This window comes from Alosa sapidissima, chromosome 3 (assembly GCF_018492685.1).
Source record: "Alosa sapidissima isolate fAloSap1 chromosome 3, fAloSap1.pri, whole genome shotgun sequence".
Lineage (NCBI taxonomy): Eukaryota > Metazoa > Chordata > Actinopteri > Clupeiformes > Clupeidae > Alosa > Alosa sapidissima.
The window spans coordinates 9385946-9410954 of record NC_055959.1 but is presented as its reverse complement, the minus strand read 5'-3'; the positions used below and the strand labels follow the sequence as shown (position 1 = coordinate 9410954).

The 25009-nt window shown below is 40.0% G+C and overlaps 2 protein-coding genes across 11 annotated transcripts in view; both read left to right on the top strand.

The window, feature by feature from the left end:
- Window positions 1–8400, top strand: part of smurf1 (SMAD specific E3 ubiquitin protein ligase 1) — a 38334-nt gene extending 29934 nt beyond the window's left edge. For 6 of the 10 annotated variants that reach the window (XM_042086160.1, XM_042086159.1, XM_042086163.1 and 3 more), the window contains 5 exons: window positions 70–207; window positions 2541–2661; window positions 3312–3513; window positions 5638–5722; window positions 6069–8400. In XM_042086160.1, coding sequence (XP_041942094.1) covers window positions 70–207; window positions 2541–2661; window positions 3312–3513; window positions 5638–5722; window positions 6069–6168 — 646 coding nt within the window. In that variant the 3' untranslated portion in view covers window positions 6169–8400. The remainder of the gene's footprint in view (window positions 1–69; window positions 208–2540; window positions 2662–3311; window positions 3514–5637; window positions 5723–6068) is intronic. The other 4 variants (XM_042086162.1, XM_042086158.1, XM_042086157.1 and 1 more) reach the window with 2 other exon arrangements.
- A 13317-nt stretch (window positions 8401–21717) lies between these two features.
- LOC121704616 (urotensin-2 receptor) lies at window positions 21718–24328 on the top strand. The gene has a single exon (XM_042085003.1). The coding sequence runs from the start codon at window positions 22226–22228 to the stop codon at window positions 23363–23365; it is 1140 nt and encodes a 379-aa protein (XP_041940937.1). The 5' UTR covers window positions 21718–22225; the 3' UTR covers window positions 23366–24328.
- The last annotated feature ends 681 nt before the right edge of the window (window positions 24329–25009 follow it).

The window sequence follows — 25009 nt, the reverse complement described above, 5'->3', positions numbered from 1 at the left end:
TGTCTGTTGTGCATTAGGTCATTGAAGCCCCCTCATGTTGTTGTTTTTCTTCTTGGTCCTGACTTGCAGGGAAAATGATATCACGTCTGTTCTGGACCACACATTTTGTGTAGAGCACAACGCCTTTGGCAAGTTCCTCCAGCACGAACTCAAACCCAACGGCAGGAACATCGCCGTCACTGAGGAGAACAAGAAAGAATACGTGAGGTATGATCACTAGCGTGTAGAACTTTTAAGTTTGTTGATGGGAGAAAGAGGGATCTATCACATTTAGTAACGTTCAGTAATGCATAAATAAATAAGTATATATATATATATATATATATATATATATATATATATATATATATATGTGTGTATATATGTATGTGTGTGTGTGCAGTGGTGGAGGAAGTACTGAACCTCAGTACTTAAGTAAAAGTACAAATACACAGAGAAATATTTACTTTAGTAAAAGTAAAAGTACCACAATGACAACCCTACTTAAGTAAAAGTAAAAAGTACCTGCTTTTAAATGTACTTTAAGTATTAAAAGTAAAAGTATTTGCATAATGATTTATTCTCTTAATATCTATATTCTAAAAGGAAAAATCAGTATGGGCTGTGGCATTTTAATTAAGCTAGTTTTAGGTTATACTCGACTAGATAGTTTTAAGTTAATGCAATTGTGCTTACCATCTGTGGCCCAGTTTACATTCTGACCTACAATTCTAGAGACTGTAATTCTGGTTATCTACTAGGGTGATCTGCTGAGTAATATCATTCAGCAAAACACGAGAGCCTGAAGTTTAACGGGGTAGACAAGGGAAACGTCGGGTGGATCGTAATGCCAATTATGCTGATTGAACAGAAAAGTTGCTGAGAAAGGTGTCTTTATGATTAAATTCAGTTTCACTTGCGCAGACGCATAGACATTGAATGAGCGCTCACGTTACTACCCCCCAATTGTAGGCTATTTAATCACACACAATTAAGGAATATTTCCTAATCTGGAAAATGTTACGTTTTTTCCGGCCACCGGTTCATTAATAGTCTACCATTCATTTGTGCCGCAAATGATCAGACGTGTGACAGAAGCATGGGCATAGCCTGTAACTTTGCTGATCCGCGGATAGCAATCTCATCTGAGAGGAGGCTCTAACGCTGCAGATAACAGACAGAGAAAGGCACAGAACACAGTTGCATGTACAGTGTAGCCATGGGTCTGGTGAATATAGCCTACCGAATGCAGATGGCTACAAGCTCACGCTTTGCCTGGTATAGACTAGAAGCTTATGTTTCTAAGAATGCACGTAGCGCTCCAGAATCTTTGGTAGCAACCCCCCGGTAAAACAAATGTGTTTGTCAGAGTGAAAAAAAAAAACTGATCATAAAATGTATCGTAAAAAGGAACGATGGTGTTGTAGAAATGTAGCGGAGTAAAAGTACAGATAATTGCTGTAAAATGTAACAAAGTAAAAGTCAAAAGTATGCACTATAAATTTTACTTAAGTAAAGTACAAATACGTGGAAAATTTACTTAAGTACAGTAACAAAGTATTTGTACTTCGTTACATTCCACCACTGTGTGTGTGTGTGTGTGTATGTGTATATATGTATGTGTGTGTGTGTATATGTGTATATATATATGTGTATGTGTGTGTGTGTATGTGTATATATGTATGTGTGTGTGTATATGTGTATATATATATGTGTGTGTGTGTATATGTGTATATATATATATATATATGAACTCCAAAATATGAATATATACATATGAACTTGAAAATATGGGGAAACTTTAGTATACTGAGGTACAAAACTGACAATTTTTACGGGACACAGTTTTCTAGAAAGGATGAAGGGACTTAACTGACTCCAGTGACCATGAAATAATGTTGTCCTTTCCTCCCTCCCTCTGAGTGTGCGGAAGTGCTATGTCTGATTGTTTGAGGGTTTTGTTTGTCTGGCACATCTGGTGGTCTCGAGTCAATGCCCCTGCCTTTAGATTTATGTCACCCTGTATGAAAGCAGCTGCGTACACATAAACATTATAGCCCCACCAAGAGTTGAGAGCGCACAGACCACAGAAAGTGGATTATGAGGAGGTTGGCCAGGAGAGGGCACCAGACCATTTGTGCGGATAGGCGTCTGCCGTGTGCCGCGTCTGGTGCCCTTCTGTTTTTCCACTGCCAGAGTGATTGAAAGGGGCCTTGACGTACAGGGAGCATTTTAAACAGAGCTAGGGTTTTTTTTTTTTTTTTCGTTCCATGAGAGTGACTGTCTGCGTCAGTAGCGCAAGAGCAGAGGAGAGGAGAGGGTAGACAGGGGTCATGGCGGCCCAGGGACGGTCGAATTCTGCACAGGTGCACAGATTCTGCACAGGTGTAGAATCACGAAAGGGGGGTAGGAGGCGTGGGCCCGCCCAGTACTGGGAGGGAGGTCCATTAATCATCAGAGTGAAGCTAGCTTATCTGCAGCTTGCTGTGAATGTGTGAGACTCGGTGTGCGTGTGTGTTTATGTCTGTGGGTGGTCTGACGGTGGTCCTTGTCTCGGTCAGGCTCTATGTAAACTGGCGGTTCATGAGGGGTATCGAGGCCCAGTTCCTGGCCTTGCAAAAGGGGTTCAACGAGCTCATCCCTCAGCATCTACTCAAGCCATTCGACCACAAGGAGCTGGAGGTAAGGCTAGCATGAAGCCAGAGGATAAACACACTGTATCCGTTCTGTCTGGAATATAGCTTTTGCTCGTAGGCTTTATGACTAATGGCCCTTATTCTGACATCAAATATGTTGGACGCAACTCGTAAATCCCATTAAGTGGTAGATGGAAGGGCATGCCAGATTTCCAGCCCAGAGGTCTTGGGTCGGAGTGCAGCTTCCCAGTGTTGCAACGTCTTAATTTAGCGTTTCAGTGCAGGTGTTGAAATTACAACTCACTTCCTATCGTTGTGGCACTCTGCTGCCTAAATGGAAAAGTCTTTGCTGAGGTATCCGAATATTAAATGCTTAGCCAAATTAGTTTTTGCAGATTTCCTATTGGTACTCTGCAAAGACTACACATATTTATGTTAAGATGGCACAAAAAGCCTTTTGTTTAGATCTCTATTGACATCTGTTTTATATACCTCATTTTACGCTGTATCTTTTTTTTTTATTTCATTTTATTATGTTGGTTATAGTTCTTGGGTATAAAGTCTCGATCTGGCTCCAAGCAAATTTCCCCCAGGGGGATAGTAAAATTTCACTCAACTTGAGCTTGGATACTGTATGCTGGATAAGAATTCATCCTCATTGTTTATCCTAATGTGTGTGTGTGTGTGTGTGTGTAGCTGATCATCGGCGGCCTGGGAAAGATCGACCTGAGCGACTGGAAGGCGAACACGCGGCTCAAGCACTGCGTGGCCGACAGCAACATTGTGAAGTGGTTCTGGCAGGCGGTGGAGTCGTTCGATGAGGAGCGGAGGGGCAGGCTCCTCCAGTTTGTCACCGGCTCCACGCGTGTCCCACTGCAAGGCTTCAAAGCACTGCAAGGTGGCTAATGCATGGGCCAACATGGCTCACAATACACATACACCATGTACAGTAGACTCACTCACACAAGCACACACAGGTGCCTATAAACAGTAAATGGCTGAACTATTTACACCCTTCACAAGGGTGTAAATGTATGTCTCCATATAAAGCTTGCTTTTACTTTGCACAGTAGCGATCAAGTAAAGACAGACACACACACACACGCACGCACCAAAAACACGCTTGAGTGTACACACAGACTTGAGTGGACACACACAACCAGACATATGATGAGACCTAGATGTTTGTGAATGCAGAAAATACAACTTTGAAATAATGAACAACATAAGACCTAGATGTTTGCTAATGCAGAAAATGCAGCTTAGAAGTCACAAACAACATGTAAATACACACACACAAGCAGTCACATGCACACTCTTTATTTTCTTCAAAGCCTTGTTAGATGTCTGACGCCTGAGCTGGGACGACATCTTGAATACACACACACACACACACACACACACACACACACACACACACACACACACACACACACACACACACACACACACACTACAACACAAATAGCACTGCACTGCCCAGTCTCTGATGCGCACCTAGAGCCCCATGTAATTGATTACGCTTAGACGAAGATTTGATTTTGTCAGGGATCACCTTCAGACGGACGCCCATGCAGACTGGCGCACACACTTGCTCTCACACACACGTCTACATTTTTTCAGCCACACACAGACAAGCTATTTATAACCTAGTAAGATCATAGAAAATGAAATTAAAGTGAACTTCAGCCCGCTTCCCTATAGCTCCCTGGAGTAAGAGCTTTTAGTGCCCTCTTCAGCCACAAAGAGGAGGTTCTGTTCAGTCGGAAATGCATTTTGCTCTCTTCTGCACTGCTTTTAAGCAAATACTCCTCTGCATATTAACAATATGCCTTTGCAGGGGATTCCGGCAGTGTAGGCATATAGTCATGCAGCAGTATGGTAATGTCATACGATCATAACCTCAAACCTGAATGGCCATAATTTGGAAGGCTCACAGTATTTTGAATATCTTACTGTGCAGTGAAACCACTATGATTACCAGTATGTAAATCTGAAAGTGTATTGTCCACTAGGACATTGAATTGGTAAGAATCTTGCGAGACAGTATGCATTATGATACTGGGTTTACAATTCCAATATATTGTGAGACAGTAAGCAAAAATAATAAAATTATATTTTTTAAACCAAATTTTAGGAATAGAAATCATAAAAAATATAAGAAAAATCTGCACACTCCATTCTGTGCAAAAAAAAGTTTTTACTCAAATCTGCGCAAGCTGAAGAAGGTCTGCCGACAAAAGCTTGCGCAGATTTGAGTAAAAACCTTTTTTTGGACAGACTGGAGTGTGCAGATTTTTCTAATATCTTTTATATTTGGTAGTGTGGCGGTGGTAGTGTAGTGGTTAAGGAGCTGGGCTAGCGTGCAGTAGCCTGAAAGTTGTCGGTTCAATTCCCGGCTTCCACCGTTGTGCCCTTGAGCAAGGCACTTAACCCCAAGTTGCTCTGGGGACAATGTGATCCCTTGTAATATAGCTGACATATGTAAGTCACTTTGGTCAAAAAGTGTCTGCTAAATGTAATGTAATGTAATATTTACCTGCCAATCCTGTTCCTTGACCGATGAGTGGTGATCTTTGACTTTATTAGGAACAGAAATCATGCAATTTTTCGATATCAGAACAGTTGGATCCCTGGTACATCCAGCATAGTACTACAGTGTGAGCGATCAGACAGATTCTTTAATTGATTAAAAACTGGTACAGAGATTTGGAGAATTTATCCCAAAACCTAAAAAAAAAACAATAGATAGCAATACTCAAGTGGATTGATGTTTTCTTGCACCCCTACTACACACACTAATATTTCTAACAGATGTGTATTTTTAAAAATCTGACTGCTCTATTATATCACTATCTGCTCATTGAACCTTGTCTGAAATGTAAACCCCATCCATACCTCTGCATAATGTGGTGTGGAGTTGTTAACAAGTGGGGTTCACTTTCAAAGTTGATTGCTCCCTTATGTTGCATGATTTGTAACGTGTGCGGGAACAGTGATGACTAGAATGTATTCTGGTAAGGCTCTACAGGTTCTGCAGGCCCAAGACTTTTCACTATCCACTTGATTGATGCCAACACGGACAACCTGCCTAAAGCCCATACATGGTAAGAGAAGCATCCAGCTGTCTGCTCTGGAGCGTCTTCACCTTAAGTTTACCCTCCCCGCTATCATCTGTAATTATAATTTAAGGCACTGGGCTGGGGCAACTTCAACAGATTATGGTAGTGATGGCGCATGGTGCCACCATAGCTGTAATTCTCCTTTAGAATTAAAAAAAACATCCACTGATAGATTAAATGCTTTTGAAATGCATGCCTTGACAGACTGGAAGGTGTTGAAAGACTTGTGGATACGTCATAGCCTGTACCACTGAGAGCTTTTCTAGAGATGGTTGTTGTGGAACTGTTGTCTATGCTACATTTCATCGTCTTTCCATTGTCACTCCCACAGCTTCAACCGCATCGATATCCCGCCTTACGAGTCATATGAGAAGCTCTATGAGAAGCTCCTGACTGCCGTAGAAGAGACCTGTGGTTTTGCTGTTGAGTGAACGAACCCTCTCCCCCCAAGTCCTTCCTACCCCCACTTCCACTGCACAGTGACCAGCGGTGACTAACCTACTTAACAGCCACGCTCCCTTAAAGCACCCTAAACTCCCCTCTCCCAACCCGCTAACCCTCCCCCCAAATTCCCCCCAATGCCCCTACGGTGGACAAAACTGATGGCTCCCCCCTCTCGGGTGAGCGATACCCCTGGCCAGCATCACCCACAGCCTAACAGGAGGGATGCCACTACCAAGGGGCCTGGAACTCCGCTCCTGTGGGGCCCAGTTTTAGGAGTGTTTATTCTGTTGTGTGATGTTTGGGAGTTATTATTTTTTCTTTCCCACATTTAACATAACAAGTTTCACACCAATGGAAAAAGAACAACAAAAATCCGATCCATGTTTTTGTTATTTTTAATTTTTCGTTTCGTTCGTTTTTGGAAAAATGAAAAAAAAAAAAAAAAAAAAAAAAAACGGAGGAAAAGCTTGTGATGTCTTCGTCACTGAAGCGGTGGGTTTGGTAGTCTGATTTTCATTGCAAGTCGGTCGGCGAACTTGTGCTGCTTTTAGCTGCCATGACCAGCTACTCGCTGAACCCTGGTCCACATGAAGTAGAGGTCAAGTTTTAGTCAGCATTAGGTTAAGTGTTTTAACACCACAGCCTTGGACAACAAAACAAATCTACCTATTGCAGTTACGTCTTGAAGGAGGAGGCCAAGGCCAGGTCAATGACTGACTATTTGCTACATAATCACATCAACACAGAGGTATATGATGTCTACAGGAGCATAGGTTAAAATGTTTTGTTTTTGTTTTTTAATTTTGCATCCTCTTCAGCAGGGTGGCATTTTGCTTTTCTGTGGTATCTCCAATACTGTATTTTATAATCAGTCATTTTACTTTTTAATGGCTTGTTGCAGGATTTTTCCCCCTTTGAAATGATTGACGACATAAAAGCCCCTAATAATGGGTCTCACTTTCTTTGAGACCGGATGATTTGACAGTTACTGCTCCTGTGAACATTGCCTATCAGACGAAGCACATCATTGAAAGAAGAGGTGCCAGTCATGTGAAATCAGGAGAGTGGGAAGACGGTTGGCAGCGTTACTCTGCAGAGCGTCTATGATTTCCTGACTTCTCTTGCAGTCACTGAGAAATAACTTCAGTATTTTCTTTTTACACAGAGTATTCCTTCCTTTTTCTCGAAGTCTGTTTATGAATACTCTTTTTTTTTTTTCAGTCCCTAATTTTAACCATACTTTAATCACAAAAGATGTCTGTTGTGTGTGAGTATCTTTCTTTTACATCACTGTATGATCAATGTATGATGTCCATTAACATCTCCAACCTCAAATGGTCCTGAGTTCCATCGTCATAGCAGTGGAGTGAATGAAACACACCTCATTCAAGTGTCATTAATATCATTTGAAAGACAAATTTTGTTCCTCAGTTATTCATTTCTTAAGATGTTCATGTTACTGCCATGGTTGTCAAGCATTTACTGTTGTGACATCTGGTTCGCAAAAAGTGTACTCAATTGAATAGTTTTTTTTTATTATTATTATTATTATTATTATTATTATTATTATTATTATTTATGTGTATCTGAATATCACAGATCCACGGTGCGACGAATGAACATATACTTTCCATAACTGCATCTTAAACCACTGTCAGAAGTAACATAAGCTTGGCTGTAGCACTTTTCACCGGCACATACAGTTTTTCCTTTTATATTCCTTTCTGCAGACAGGAATTCTATGTCTGTTTCTGCTCACGTTGTAAAGAAAGGTCTAGGATTTCATCATATAGTGCTTGTCGTGCATGGCACCATGTTCTCCATAAATTTGAGTCACAGAGAAAATATGAATGAGCCAGCTTAATAGTTTTAAGTGTTCTGCAACAACACAACCACTTGACCTTTTTTTTTTTTTTTTTTTTTTTACTAATTATTTATTACTATGTAATGTAATTTTAAGTATTGCTGCTATTATCAATATTCCCTACCTTTCAGAAAAGGCTGATTACTTGTGAAAGCTGTACACTAATCTACATTGTTTTTTATGTATGAATCGAAAAAGTATTTAAAAAGCTGCTGCTGATGAGTCTTAGTGAGGTCGGTAGGGTTAGAAGACCTTTACTTCCAAGACCTGAATCTGGAGCAGCAATTTAGACTGGACCCCGGAGGTCATTCTCATGTTTATGATAAATGCAATAAAAGCAACACCAACACAATTATATTAATGGTTCTTTCTTAACCTGTGTTTTATTTTACTTTAACTCTATGAGATTGATCAGTTATTTTCAGGTCAGGTAGGCCTATATGAATTATTAGGACTGGAAAAAAAAATCCTTTTTTTGCAGATTTTATCCCTTAAATTTACGATATTTAGATCTCCAGTCTTTGAACCTTAAAATCAGACTAAATTAAGAATATATAAAATAGAAAAAGGTGTTGTTGAGGCAAGGGTAATGAGTGTAGAGTGAAAGTGGACTTTGGCTTGCTGATCACAACTCCATTTCCTCTGAGAAAGCATTCACCCAGTCATGTGACCATTACATTACAGTGTGTACAATTATTAGGTTATTTGTTTATTGAATGCAAGAGCAATGTAACTTACTATGTACTAAACATTTCTGAAAAAAAAAAAAAGTGTAAATAAGATTATATTAAAGAAACTAAATTGAAAATATTTACAATTTTTGTGTCGGTGCCTCTTTCTTCAATCTCTTTTATGAAGATGTGTCTATCGGCCTTCCAAGACGCAGGCTAGACTTAGCAAGTAGCACTCCCACCCCAAGCTATTTTATTTGAATAGCTCTTAAAATCTGTGACCTTATGCAGTCACATATTGTATCGAGTTTTAAGGAAATCAACACGTGAGCAAAAGAATTTGGCGTTGCACAAGAGGAAAAAGTAAAACTCAAATGGCATTTTGAATTAGTTCATATAACCCATTTATTCTTATTAACTATCAATATCTAATAACTATCATTTCAAAAGGTGAGCTATGGTGGGACGTGCTCTGGAACCGATATTTCACGGCTAAGGGTTCCAGAGGAGTGGGAGAGGGGGCTATGGAAACTAAAGTCGTCTGCTCATGTTGATTTTATCATCGTTTTTCTGGTTGGCTCTTGAGGCTAAAACTCTGTCTACAAATTTGATGCATGCAGATAGGCCTCCGTTCTGAATAATAAGAAGCAGTCCAGCCTATGGGTAGCACCGCCATTCACTCACATGCCCAAACGCAGCTCACAAATGTGCTGCGTAGTTTAAAAATAATAACGCATGCATTGACTGTAAAGCTATGGAAGCTCTGGTGGTCATGCATTTTTGTAATTACACAGAGATTTAATATGTGTCGCTTTGGGAAAATGTAAACGCATAACGCTGTTAAACACAAAATGTTTCCACACAAAATCCTGCGAAGGCCTTGGAACGTTTTAGTGCACTTATTAAATGTGGATCTCTTGTGCATACAATGTGAAGCTATATGGTAACTTATTCATGGCCAGGAAAAGCACTCGTGCCAATGGCTGTCTACGCTGCTTCCACAAAGGTAGGCCTAGACAAGCTGGATGCAGAAAGCCTTTTGAAAAGTCTGGCTGTTTGACGAAATAGGTCGTTGGCTCGGTCCCAGGGCATGGAATAGGATAGCAGTGGAGTTGGCCAGGGGGTCAAGCGTGTCAGTACTAAGCTATGTGCTCTTTGAAGAAACCAAACCCACCTTTGGAATAGGCATTCTAGCTGCAATGGCATTCGTATTCAAAGTAGGCCTAGGCTAGTGCTGCTCCGATGAGTAAATGATGATCATTCCTCCCCATTCGTAATCTATTCCTCCCTTGTGAGAACATTTGCGCCTGGAAAAAAACATCCCAGCTGATGCTGGGTGCTTCCTGACGGGTCGGACACCCTGACAAGAGTCTGCATTAATTGGTCCTGGCGTTCTCTCGAGCGGAGAGCGTAGCCAGACCTTTGGTTTGGCTTCAGGGCTTGGTGGAGAATCCGAGCTCCCTCTTTCGTCTTCACCGGCTTAATGAAAATGAGAGGGTTGAGGTCTCGGTAGTCATTAAATTTCGAGGTGGTTTCTTTCCGAAGATCCAAATTAATGCTGACGGGCGTGATAAGGCCAAAGTCCTTCTGGTCGGGTCTGTGTCATACTTTCCGATAACTCATTCCCCTCCAGCCGGATCATTGCTCGATCCTCTTACAGGCAGTGCGCTCACACTCAAGGGTGTCTGGGACTAGACGGCGATCGTCCCGTTCGACGGGAGTGTTATGACCTGAACTCTATCACTGCTGCTTGTTTATTTGTATTTCATTCAGTCCTACACACATCATGGGAACACCAACGACATTCCACAGAGGAATGGAGACAAATATCCCTATGTCCATCATCACACCAGCCTCTCCCATCCCATGCATGCGACAGTGACATGTTAGACCATCAAGAGAGAGAGAGAGAAAGTGTAAGAAAATATATAAAACAAAAAATAAAGAAAATAAATATAAAACAATCTCAATTGTTCAGCATTGTAGGCTAAACCAACTGTGGAGGGTATGATACGTCAGATTTTCTTTAGCTATCGCGAGTTGTTACTGGAACCTGCCCTCATTGAGTGCAAATGTGATGTTGATTTGTTACCCATTCCATCAGTGTGTTGACTATAGCTCAGACTGCGTCGAAGTGTTATTTTTTATTCACACATGAATCACAGGCTAGACAACCTGTTTTTAATGTAGTCTAAAGTCATTTGGTCAATTTAGTTGAGATGCTCTTCCAGGGTATCAAGACGCTATAGCCTATAAGTTCCATTTGTGGCAAAATCAGATTGACATGCTGATATTATGTGAGGGCCATTCTCCACTAATATTGCCTGCATGGTTGGTGAACTCACTGATAAGGAGGAACAAATATGTCCTACCCGATTATAGATCCATAGGCATAGTGGTTGTACTTTTTTTCCATCTTTTTGATCACTGTCAATTTCTAACTTTATGGCAGAAGAGCCACTGATGAAATGAATGTAATTACAAAGGCATAATCAAATTTGGAAGGTACACACAGGTAATGGAAATATCCACTCAAATTGAGCTTCTTGGCAGCTGACGTTGTAATTGCACGGTGTGATGTAAGTGACCCTATGCACTGCCCACTGACCATGTTTCATCAGTTGTTTCCCCACCATCTTGAGATCGCAAAGGCAGATACTGTATGTCCTTCAGCAGTGCTATCAGGATGTGGCAAACAACAGAACAGCATATTGTGGGGAAGAGATTTGAGGATAATGGATTATGTTTGTGCTGCACCACCTCAGCTGGTACTGCAGCAATTCTATATTCATTCCTTTTTAAATGGTGGAGCATTATGTGTCTGAGGATAAAACGGCACACTACTGATGCTGACATCTTCGGCCAGTTAAATATAAACTCTAATTACAGGAGCAGTGTGTGATTCTAATCCAATGAGCTTTTTGGTCAAATTCAGTGAATTGCTGCTAGCGGTCCACTAGCTGTCCGCACTGTGCGTGTGTGTGTGTGTCTGCTTCTCTCTCTCTCTCTCTCTCTCTCTCTCTCTCTCTCTCTCTCTCTCTCTCTCTCTCTCTCTCTCTCTCTCTCTCTCTCTGTGTGTCTGCTTCTCTCTCTCTCTGTGTGTGTGTCTGCTTCTCTCTCTCTCTCTCTGTGTGAGTGTGTGTGTGTGTGCGTGTGTCTGCTTCTCTCTCTCTCTCTCTCTCTTTGTGTGTGTGTGTGTGTGTGTGTGTGTGCGTGTGTCTGCTTCTCTCTCTCTCTCTCTCTCTCTCTTTGTGTGTGTGTGTGTGTGTGTGTGCGTGTGTCTGCTTCTCTCTCTCTCTCTCTCAGTGTGTGTATGCGTGTGTCTGCTTCTCTCTTTCTCTCTCTCTCTCTCTCTCTCTCTCTCTGTGTGTGTGTCTGGAAAAAACCCCAGCAGGGTTCTTGCACTGTCCTGGGGCTCTGTGTATGAAAGGCAGACATGGCTGTTCAGACTGAGCCATAAACAACTCTGCAAAATCAACATGTTGGTTCAGGAGGACGAAAAGGGAGAGTTGTAACTTCATTGGCTGTTGAGTTCAAATATCAACAACCTTTTGCCAGAATGAAGACACATTAAAGAAATGTACTCTTATCAGGGGACATGAAGCTGTGTTTATGCGATAGATAAATCAGTGTTTTGTTTATTAGTGATTTTGTCAAGAAATTTGCTAGAGTAAACAAAGAGGGCCTGTGAATAAATGTTATATTAATTGTGTTAACTGATATGTTTCAGGCGAGAGAGTCCATCAGATCCTGATAACATAATGCCATAATTATTAAGAAGTCTGTTTTGAATTGAAATTCCTGAGTCTCTATCCCATTTTCTCTGGATTTCTCTGATGGTATCTCAGGTTTTGTCTTGTTGATGTAGCTAGAAATATATCTGAAGGTGTTGTATCACAAACAAGCTGCATTATGCACAGTGCATTGCCTGTGTTAGAGGTGGTTATGTTAACAACTGGTCTGTATTTAGTCTTACATGTAAAGGCTCCATAAAAAGCTTGAGTGGTAAAAAACAACAGCAAAAAATACGATAACATCAGAAATGTTCCAAACAGAAAATGTTGATATAGAGGGAAAGCGAATCGGCCTTATCAGATGTCTTCTTATTTTCAGATGATACAGACAAGAGACTAGGATGCCTCATGCATTTAGATAATAGATGGGATGGTCCAGGCATTTTTTTCAGAGACGTTTATGTCTTTAATCTGACAAAACAGTGAAGAGAGTGACAGAAGGGAGTGGGAGTGAGGGATGGGGTGGGACCAGGAAATGACCCAGCCAGTGACCCAGCCAGTGACCCAGCCAGGCCAGACTCAAACCCTGGGGTCCCTGTGGGCACGTGGACCCAAATATGGTGTGGGTGTTGTAACCAGTTGTGCCACAGCGCCACCCCTGGTCCAGGCATTTTATTATATAATTGTCTACCCCTGACCAGTCTTGTCTAGACTTGTAGCTGTTTGCAGTTGTGGACCCATGTGCATGGCATTGTGTGTTAAAACTGGGTTGCACCATTTTACCATTTACATACTAGCCTACTGAGTAGTGAGCCCAGAGTAATTGGTCATGTCATCCAACAGTTTTGCACCAAATTAAGATTCCAGGTCACAGTGGTTTGTGAGGCCAGGGAAACATACTAATTGATGGATATTAATACTACAGATAAAGATTTTAAAAATGCTAAATCAACCCCCTTTTCTCTTCAGCATTGCCTCCCTTCAGCACAAGCCTGTTCGCTCAGCTGTTTGTAAGCTGTTTTATAACCCACTGTAATCACTGTACTTCATGAGCAGTTTAAGGGGATTGAGCTTTTATAAACTATGTTTATCTTCCTCTAGATCAGGAATTCTTTCAGATGATAATTGCTTGCTCTGGCAAGCTAGTTTAGACATTTCTTAAGCCTTGACATCATCATTTGTTTGGATTGGCGAACTCTTTTATATCTTTCCATTTTGTTTTGTTTGACACCCCTTCATCATTTTTGTGTTAAATTGAAAAATATGTCTTCCTCTGCAAGCTAGGCCTCTTCATTGGAGGATATGTGATTTAGTGATTTAGTTCCACATTTGAAATTTGTTTAAGTTTTTTTTTTTTTCTGATGATATACTGTACTAGATCCCAGTGTGGTTCTCTCTAGACAGTAAAGTTATGCCCATATGTTACTGTAAATGTAAATATGTATTTTTGTCTTGGAACTACAGTTATTTGGTTGTATGATTACAATAATTAGAAGTGTGTGTGTGTGTGTGTGTGTGTGTGTGTGTGTGTGTGTGTGTCCATCCATCCAAAGCAGAGCAAATATTGCATGAGCTTTATTGAATATGGAGTGAGGCTATTATTAATTTCAATGCATTTTTCTTCTTAACATTACACACATGATAGTGATTAGGATTTATAAAGTGCTTTATTATGAAACATGTTTTTCCAGATTATCAAGGTTGGATGGACATACAAACCAACAGTACTTCGAAATAAAATAAACTTCATACAATCTCTCCTTTGTTTTTTCAGGACAGTGCAATATTCCCGGATGCTCATTTGAAGTCTTCAGAATTAGTTGATTACAGAGAGGGCACTGTCTTTATTCAGCCAACATGCATTGCATAATAAGTAATGAAAGTGAAACATCTCTTTCCAGACCATGAAATAGCAAAGCCGTTTTATATGGCAAATGGACATAAATTGGAGGACATGTTGGCCAAACAAATGCTGGGAATGAAGACAGGTTTATTGGCCACGCAGTTTGACTTTTACACAAGAACTTTATAGACGCACCTCTTACAAGTAGGAATCTTGGGAATAAATTTGATGAAGGATATGGAAAAATTGTGACAGGAGCAGAAATTCCTCTGAGGCATTTTTATGGGACGTTTGTCATTCGGCGTCTCAAAAATTCCTGATTCATTGTTCTTTTATGTCGTTCATCAACTGAATGTATGAGTTTTGAATTGAAATTCGCCCTCAAGATGTTCTGCACCTGTTTTGAAGAACGTGAAGACACGTTACCGCTCTACTGAAGTGCCCATCTGCATGAGTGGAGGTCCAAAAACTGAACATTTATCAGACCCACTCATGGGATCAGTGACAAGATCAAACTATCTGGAGAGCAAGAAAGTTTCTCTTTTTACAAAATATATTTCACTATAACAACTAGATGACCCTCAGAAGCAACAACAAGACTCCCTAAGTGAGTTATAGTGAAAGTGTGGCAGGAGCTACAACTACATAATCAATGCTCCTTACATAACAGGCAGACATGTAGCCAAGTTTAAAGTTACTCTGAGTTTAGAGTTCATCCATTATAGATGACCAGACCTTCAGGGCCTTATCTTAAGTATTAACAACAGCCAGATGCTGGACTCAGCATGAAATCCTGTGAACCCAGGTATGTCTAGTATTGTGGTACAGTAGCTTCATTCAAGCTTGGAAAATATGATGTTTCCCTGAAATGATACTGAGAAAATATGGCTACTTTCTCTAACAGACCACACAGGTAACATTTGCTCTCAGGTCAAAATTATAATTTCATATGAATCATCTTGAAATTATTCTTGGCTTCACAAAGATCACTGTACACAGCACAAATAATCTATAGCCTACTAAAGATATTTCCTTTGCAGTGTGTCATCCCCGTGGTAAATGCTCATGTTTGTTTTCAAATCTGAGTAAATGCCAAGAATTGATTGTTATTGCCAGATGGAGCCAGAAGTCTTCATTTGTTTTGGAACTTGACATGCTTCATAAAAGATAGTCAAATATCTGTTATGTACAAAAAACTTTCCACTTGTTAATGTGAATTTGAGTCTTTTGGTTATTAAAGGTGCTTGGTGTTTTTAACACACACGGCATACATTTTTCCAGTCGTTTTCTTCTAAGCTGTCATCTTTGGAACAGGTAATTACTTTAAAAGAAATGAGTTTACAGTGGGAACTGGAAAATTCAACTGGGTGACACAATGGCGAAGATAGAAGGATCTGTAATGGTACTTATCCCTTTGCACTACAATCGACATAATCTTTGCTGTCAAGTGTTTTATACTGAAAAAGCATGCAAGAATGTGCAGCAAATCCCTGTCTGTTTTTTTTTAAATTATTTTTTTAACGTTGGCAACTCTGAGGTGACACATTACTTCTGAGCCTTGTGGAGAAGAAATACTCCCAAGTCTTGCTACTTATTATTTAACATCATCAGCCTATCTTCAAAAAGGTTTTTTTTTTAAATATTGAACTAGCAAGACACTGAGACGAAGACCATTAAAAGTGAATCTGAAGACTAGTCAGTGACATAAGACTGACTGTACAAAGAGACTGCAATCCAGAGCTGCGAGAAAGATGAGGGCAGTTATGCTCATCTGTCTTCAACCTCTAGAGAGTTTAAGGTTTTGAAGGATTAGGCCTCATGTTTCCAAATGAAGATTTTTTTTAAATTGGCTATGTAACAAAAATATAGCACTGGATTGAATGGGCAATTCATTTAGTTAGTCAAAGTGTCATATAATTAAATTGTTTCAGCTCAAGGTCAGGATGGACTTCATAATTTGTTTCAGAGTTTCAAAGTGTCAAATCTAAATATGAGAACAATAGTACATTAACATAAATGTAATGAGTCGGGTAACACAGATAAAATCATTTCACTGTACAGACTTACTTCAGCAAGAATCCATAAAGACCATTACTCAACAATGGATTATTTGAAAGTACAGATCCACTGGCTTTTTTGCCTGATCTTTATCTCCTTGGACATTCATGGCTTTATAGATTTTCATGTAGGCCTACGTGTACAGTAATATTGGAAGGAAATTCATTAATTTCTAATTTTAGGTTTTGCTATCAAGACACACTCCTAAATGGAAGAGCACTATGTGCGTTATTTGATGGTATCTGTGACTCAGAAAGACCCAAATCATTTTTATGCCCCATGCATGGGACTGGAGTTCTGTGTCACCTTTCATAAATTCTTGGTGCCTCTAAAAAGCTTGAAAATAGCTATTTAAATTATTAATTTGTTCAGCTATTGTTACCTGACCTTTGCTTGTCATAGGAGCACAGGAGAAGAAATGTTACCATTAAATTGTAAAAGTCAAAGAAAACGAGGCAAGTTTGAAGGAAAACTTTGTGAAATGATCTTTGAAAAATTAGATAATCTAAACTGAGTACAAAAAACCCTTCTTAAATACCAAAGGCACCTTAAGGCATTTTCCTTTGGCTAGATTTATCTTCGTATTCCATACACTTCTCAGTGATTCATTTTTAACTTTCTGAATGAAATATAGCTAGCCAGGAATCCCAAGTGGTTTCTCTGTTTAAACTCCATATCAATCAAAACATTCAAATTCATGAATATTTTACTTGGTATTGTTTAAGTAGTGTGCGGACAATAACTTATGAAAAAATGTTAATGATAATGTAACCCCAGGTTAAGAGGGGGGGGGGGGGTAATAAAGTAGGGGGTAGTGCAATACAAATTAGAGGCCACCATACAAATACACCATTCAAATAATAAAAAGCATGAACATAGATTCAGTTATATAATTTAAATAGACGTACACCTTTAATGAAAATTGTACATGACAAAAAAAAAAACAATATTACAAAAACAGAACTCTAAGCCTACGTTTTATAGTTCATGCCTTAAAAGTACTGGCTCAAGCTAATCTAAAAGGGCAAGAGGGCCTGTTTAAGAATTTAAAGGCCCTCTGACTGGAGATGCATGGTATGGACTTCTCAAATAAGGTGCTGGAACCTTTCCCAGACCAGGGGCACCTGAGGGCCAGAGGGGAGAGGAGAGGGTTAAGAGCTCACTAATGTAATCACGAGTCAGACCATGCAAAGCCATGAATATTATTAAAACGATTTTTAAATCAGCTCTAACAACACTAACTCTGGAGCTGGAGTGAAAAAAGAGGCCTCTGTTGAGGCAATATGCACAATTACAATTGTGCATATTACAAAACCAATACATTTGGTTCTCATCAGAAAACAGGCTATGGAGTTTAGACAATTTAGAGTCGAGGCAACTGCTTGGTGGCTCAAACAGGAAAACAATCTGTTACAGTAGTTGAGTCGGAAAGGAAATAAAAGCATGAACAACTCTGTGTGTATGTGTTCCTCGAACGATAAGATAAGACTGATCTAATTTAGTGATATTCCTTCGCTGATAAAACACACAGGTAGCAGGTAATCTGTCACTTTGAGGAGGGCTCATTTAAAAACCATAGCGCTCCTTCCAACCAGCGGCCCTGCGTACCCACTATTCACCTCCACACCTCTCCAACTGAGCTCCTGCCAGTTGAAATGCACTGCGGATTAGAATAAAGCTCAGGTCCCTCTTTGGTTGGTGACATTTTAATGAGACACAGAAAGTAAAGGGCACAAAGTAACCAGCCTCAATATCTTATTACTACACACACTCTTCTTTTAAGTCCACAATATCCCTGTCAGCAATCTTCAAAGAAGGGGAAAAGTTTGAAACCTTCCCTCTGTGTTAGGTTTCCCTTGGTTGTTATTCCCCCCACATTGTCGCAGAGATTCCACAATGCATTCTGATGTGTGGTCGCCGGGTTTTTGCAGTGAGGGCTTACAGAGAGATGTCATATTTATGGGGATTTGGGTGAGAGCTTTATAGAACTACTGCATAGACTAGACAGCGCCACCAATATAATGGGCATCATATATTGGGCAATGTAGAGTGCAGGAACTTCAAAGACTCTGTTGTACTGTGCTTCTGGGTAAACCCAAATTCCAGTCCAAATTGGCATGCAGCACTAAATTTGTCCTGGTTTTGAGGACAATCCTACAGCCCCTGACAGTCCGTCAAGCCTAGATTTAATGACAGCTCCTCTGAAGGCAGAGAAGCATTCATCTCACAAATATTCTCGGGTTACTTCAGAATATCACTCTTTAGGATATAATCACTTGTCAATCTCACAGAATAACAGTAATCCTCAGCAAGATGAACAATAGAGAAATTTAAACTAATATAAACTTAAGACCGGACATGGGACTTGAACCATTATAAATCAAGACGATTTATTGCCCAAATTGTGTGTCCAAAGCCTGGAATAAAACAAACAATTTTGAAACAGGAAGTTGATGCATCCTTCCTATTATGTTTGGCAGTCTTAAAATGTCTTTTTCAGCAGGGTTTTGTACTGTTCTATACTGGCATTCCTAAAACATTAACTCAGGAATTTAATTTCTGCATTATATTGCCATCTTAATAAACCCATGTCCAAGCTTAACCGTTGGAAAATATATATTAATTGGTCCGGGAAAATAATGTTTATTGGTTATATGAGAAATATGTTCATGTGGAATTATGATGCATGGAAAGACTTAGGCTACATTTAACATTAAGGTTTTAAATGGTATGGCTACCATAAAGCATACATGTACTGTTGACATTAAAACAGTGCTAACTGCAGTGGTCTGATACAATCGTCAATTACCATCACTTTGAGGCACATACAGACAGCACATACTCTGTTTTCTCTGTGTGGCTAGAGCCTAATTTGCACATTACCTGAATATTAAAACAGCCACGTAGGGAGTAATTCATCTTTCAAATTGATTTCAATTTGTTAAGTTGGTCTCTGGTTGAATACGTGTTAGTGAGGGACCACTCACAGGAGCTACCCTGTAAGGGCTGCATAGAAATAAAAATATAAAACATCTTTTGTCACCATGCCAATGCAAAGAAGGACATCAAAGGTGAATGTGAACCACAGCCTTGGACGTTATGGCAACAGTGGAGAAATCAATAAAGGCACAGACAGAGAAGAGGACTTCTGCTACTCCTGAGACAGGAAAACAGTGTAAACAACTCAGTTAGAACTTGAGAGTACATATTGTTTCTAAACAAGGACTTGGTCCAGAGGCCTCAACCGTACACTGGGAGATATTTGATGCCTGGAAATATATTCTGCCAGTGGTTTTTGGCCTTTAGCCATTGTATTGCCTTGGGTTGAGACTCTTGCATCATCTCGATACAGTCGAAATTGAAAATAACCCTTATTGCTTTGTGCCTTTTATCTCATAATAATACTATCACAGACAAACCCACCCCCGTATCACTTTAGACTTACACAGAGGGCAGAGTTAGTCTTTGAAGGCCACATCAAAAAACATATCCGGATTATCCTCTGTGTCTTACTGTGCTCAAGCTAGTGTCACTCTGATCTCAGATGACTTGCTTGAATAAACCGACTCAAACGTTACATCTCAACATATTGTCAGTGACGCTCAAATGAGTGGAAGAAACTAAATGCAGCCTTTTTCAGTTGATTGACTTCAGGCCACTCTTTTGGCGCATGCTTGGTACTTCAGGTGTGCACTATTAGGTCTCCATGGAGACATATCTGCAGGGATTCTGTTTGCATGCAGTACGGATTCTCAGAATTAGATCAAATTTGGAGAGGGAGGAAGCACTTGGCACTGATAGAGCCCTGATGAACGTTAATGGACAGGTGCCTATTAAAAGCCTTGACTGACTCACCACCAACCTGCCTGATATACCATGAGTTACATTCATTGAAATCATTTGTGCACTTTGTTTTTGGCATGATGGTTGGGATCATTCTCAGTTAATCTATGCCTTTATAGTCATGGTATAGACCTACAGTAATTCAAAATGACACACTGACATAAGAATATTAATGTTGAAATAGTGTTCACAACTAAAATATGAATGGCAATATTATTGTCTGAAAACAATTCGGTCTGCAGAGGGTTAGGGAATAATGGAACCTTCACATCTTCACACTTATTCACAATATATTCTATTGCCGACTATCCAGTTGGCTTTGGATGCATTGAACACTTTTTGTAGATCAAACTCTCCGGGCCTCAAAGATGTGTATTTTTTCTCCCTCTTTCCCTCCATCTGAAGAAGTGTGTGTGTAGTTTGTTTACCCAAAGCTTGGGTGGGTTTGGTAAAATTGCTTTCCCATGTTGCCTGTCATTGATTTATTCCAATGGCTGCTTCTCTTGATTCGCCTCTAGGTCATGTGACTGACATTGGGCCACCCTGGAAGCTGCCAAACCTAAACCTGAGAGTGGCACTTAAGTGGAGAGTGCCTTTCTTCCATAGCCAGACAATAAACACATAAGCATTTCTCATTAGGTCAGTGTGATCATTCCAATCTACCTCTAAAATACTACTTTTTTGTGAGGATAACTTGAATAAATTCTTGTCCCTTTTAATTAAGCTGACAGCTATGGAGGTTTGTAGCTTTTCTTCCCTGTTTAAATGGAATTAGTTTGTGGAGTGCTACCTCAAATCATACTCCTGCATCCATCAAATAATTTTCTTGCTCAGGCCTACTGATAATTTGATGTAATGGACGGTAATGGATTTGATATATAGTTATGTTGCGTGCCCCCTTCATTCACACCGGGTATATTCACGCAGTCAATCCTTCAAGACAAAAGAGGACCGGAACATCTGTGTGACAAGGCATAATAAATGTGAAAATGAAAGGATTAGAATGTTCACCCATCAAAAGGAGTGCCAGCATGCGGTGAGAGAGCACTTCAGCGCGACACCTGCATCATTATCGATGCCGAGTGCAATTCATAGACCCCTGTCAGACAGTAATTACATGTTACGTTCAATCAGAAAACAATCTTAAAATGGTCCGCTTGGCTATATCACACTAATTCTATACCGTGAAATGCTGTTTACGCGTTCCAAAGGCATGTTGCATGCGAGCTTCTTACAATCTCTATTCTTGACATTCCTTTATCTCCAGGATTCTTTTGACACATGCAAAAGAAGCACATTACATCTACTAACGAGTTCCGTTAACTTGTGTGAGGTTAATTTAGTTTAAAAATATTTCTACTTAATAGCCTAGATTTTGGAAATATTACGCATAGAAAAGGCGCGCGCGCACACACACACACACACGCGCGCGCGCGCACACACACTCACAGGTGTTCCGTCAATGTGAGCAGGACTTCTCCGTTGTCTTTCTGCAGCTGTTCGGAGCGATCAACTGAGAGGAGTGCTTTAACCTTGGCTACCTAAGCGCGGCAAGCACAAGCGAAAGGATAGCTGTTGCGCACTGCTGTTCACTCAGTGCTGAGTGTTGCCACGAAGTTAACTGTAAGGATATCAAAATCAACTTTACTTCGAATCATTTGAGCCAGAGAAAATTTAGCCTAATCCCACCTTCAAGCCCTGTCAGGACAACAAAGCTTGATTATTTTCTTGAGCCATTGGTCCGTTGAAAAAGTGCAAGAAGACTTTGAGGATTCTATGGGTTTGTCACTAACCTTTCCGAGAACAGACGCTGCGTTATCGCAAAGGATTTTTTTAATGCCATTCCTCTGCCGTTCCTGTTTGACAAATTAGACTTACTTGTGCTTATTGAAAGCCCTATTCATTGTTTACAATTTTCGTAATGTCCGTACTTTATATTCAAGGTTATTGTGGAATATTTTTGCACTTGATTAGCGCTGAGGAAAGGGGTTTATTGTTTTTTCAAACATTTTTGGTAGCGTTCTTAACATAATGAACATGGGCACAGCGGGACGGCATTCAACTACTCCATGGACTCTGGAAAACTCGTCCTTAAATGAATTTGTCAACGCATCTCCACCCGTCCCTTATGCGGAACAATCTGAATCGTTTAACGATGTTTTCATAACATCTTTAATAGGGACGGTGCTCACTGGGATGTTTTTGATCGGGGTTGTTGGGAATGTGTATACCTTGGTCGTTATGAATATATCTGTCCGAGTGACAGGATCTATGTATGTCTACATCGTCAACCTGGCTCTAGCGGATCTTCTGTATCTCTTTACCATTCCCTTTGTAGTTTGCACATATTTTGCAAAGGACTGGTACTTTGGAGACATTGGATGCCGGATTATTTTCAGTCTGGACTTCCTTACCATGCACGCCAGCATCTTCATTCTGACTATCATGAGTACGGAGAGGTACCTGGCGGTCGTCAACCCCTTGGACACGTTCGGAAGATCCAGGAGTTACAGGCGGATGGTCACCTGTGTGGTGTGGATAGTGTCGTTCCTACTGGCGCTGCCAACTATGATCATGATAGACCTTAAAAGTAGCATCGACAAGAAAGGTGTTCTGAAAAGAATGTGTCATCCAACCTGGCAGATCAGTGCCTACAAAGTCTACCTGACAGTTTTGTTTAACACCTGCATCCTGGCTCCTGGACTCATCATTGGCTATTTGTACCTTAAATTAGCAAGAACTTACTGGGTTTCACAGACTACTGTTGTCACAGCTGAAGGTGTGACCAGTTGCCCCAAGCAGAAGGTACTTTATATGATCTTCAGTATTGTTCTAACTTACTGGGCATGCTTCCTACCATTTTGGCTGTGGCAGTTACTCAGTATATACTACTTTGGAAATGGAGACCTCTCTCATAGGACAATGGTATATGTGAACTTCATTGTGACTTGTCTGGCCTACAGTAATAGTTGCATCAACCCATTTCTGTACACACTATTGACAAAGAATTACCAGGAATATGTGAGGGATCGTCAAAAGCGAGGTATGGGATTCAGAAGGAAGTTAAGGCACTCATCACAGAGGTCAGTGTCCTCAGCAAGTCATCAGTTTACCAATACTATGACCCTCACTCCTCAAAATGGTGAGCCAGATGCACTCAGTAAGCTCTGATATAAATAGCTTAAAGCCATTCTAGTCTGTTCCCTATTACTGTATTGGTCTATATATGTGGTTGCTTATATTGTGTGTATTCACTTAAATTGTGAAATAGCTGCTAGATGAAACAGACAAAAAAAAGCTTTTTTGATGACACAGAATGAAGGTCTACACATGTAGTGCAGTAGCTTGTACTGTTTGAGCGTGAATGAGAAAACGTCTGAGAAACTTTGGAGCATGAGATCAAATTCTTCAGAGGAGATATATGTGCACATTGGAAGATTTGGGACAGATGGTTTTTATAGGGATGCCTTTTCAACCCTTGTCTTGACAAGCTCTGAAGGTATTTTCTCCTGGCAAACAAAGGAGAATATGATATATCTGACATGATATTTATTTATCCATTGTGGTCTGCTCTGAAAAGTGTATTTTTTCTGTAGAAAGAAGTTGAAAAATTGTCTATTCATGGCATGAACAAAAGTTGTTTTGGAGACCAACACACAGGCAACCTCATCTTGTGTTTTGTACGTGTATTGTTTATCTGATTATGCATTCAAGGAAAATGTTAAGATTATTGATCTCTGATCTCTAATTTCATTGTTGCTATCAATATTTTCATGAAGGTGGATTTGTGTCATTACTATCTGCTGTATTTTAGGAGTGGTTCGAGATTTCTCTGCTTCACCGAGGTATTGTAATTATGTCAACAACACTTTTAACTGTTGAATGTCAAACTTATAAAGAAAGAAGAAAATACATAGTAGGGGTTGGAAAGTATTTAGATGAGTCAATACATAGAATATGATTACATCTGTAAAGGTTTGTGAACTGTTGACAAAACACCAAAGTGGTTTCTTACCATGCTTTTAGCTGTATGTGCAGTATTTACAAAAGACATGTAAGAATTCTGTACTTCGTTATTTGCATGCAATTTGTGTAATTCAGTTGTTTTGATCTTTCTCTCAGCAGAACGGAAATAACAAAATGTACAAAATCACTTAATAAATGTTTACACTATTGCAGTATTGTAGTATGGAGTATTTGCTGTTCCATAAATCCTGAGTGGTGATTGAAAAACAATAGTGTTTTTACAGACATTACACTGTGCTCTGGCAAAACATTGACTTCACACATTGTGCTTAACCGTGCTACAGGAAATCACTGTGACTTAAGACATTATTTTCCGTGTTTTGACCTTGATAGGTAATATCAATAGTGAGACCCACCTTATCTCACTCACAGCAAGGAGGGATTAGATAACTCTGTTTATGAATATGAGGCTGGCTGTTTCTCTTCAGCCACAGCCTGAAATTTTGAGAAGACTGGCTGCTCTTTGCTGGTGACCTGGCCATTTCAGTGGCAGCTGTTTATACAGATGGTGCAATATCCTTACAAGTCATCAGAGTAGACACGAAAAGAAGGGGGATAAATCAGTAGTCTACATTTAATTCGTGTCTGAAGAGAGCTAAACACGGCCATTTAATGTTGCCATGTGCCCAGTAAAAAGCACTGTACAGATCATTTGCATGACCGAAAAGGCATGGCGTAAAAAGTCTGTGTGAAAAGGTGAACTTGAAGAGTCTCCAAATGTGTGGTTTCACAGTGGGTAAAATATTTTATTGATGATCAAAATCTCTTAAAAGCACCTCTGGTCCCCGA

What these genes read in the sequence shown, in the direction of transcription:
- LOC121704616 (XM_042085003.1), top strand. Translation starts at nt 22,226, where the DNA reads ATGAACATGGGCACAGCGGGACGGCATTCAACTACTCCATGGACTCTG.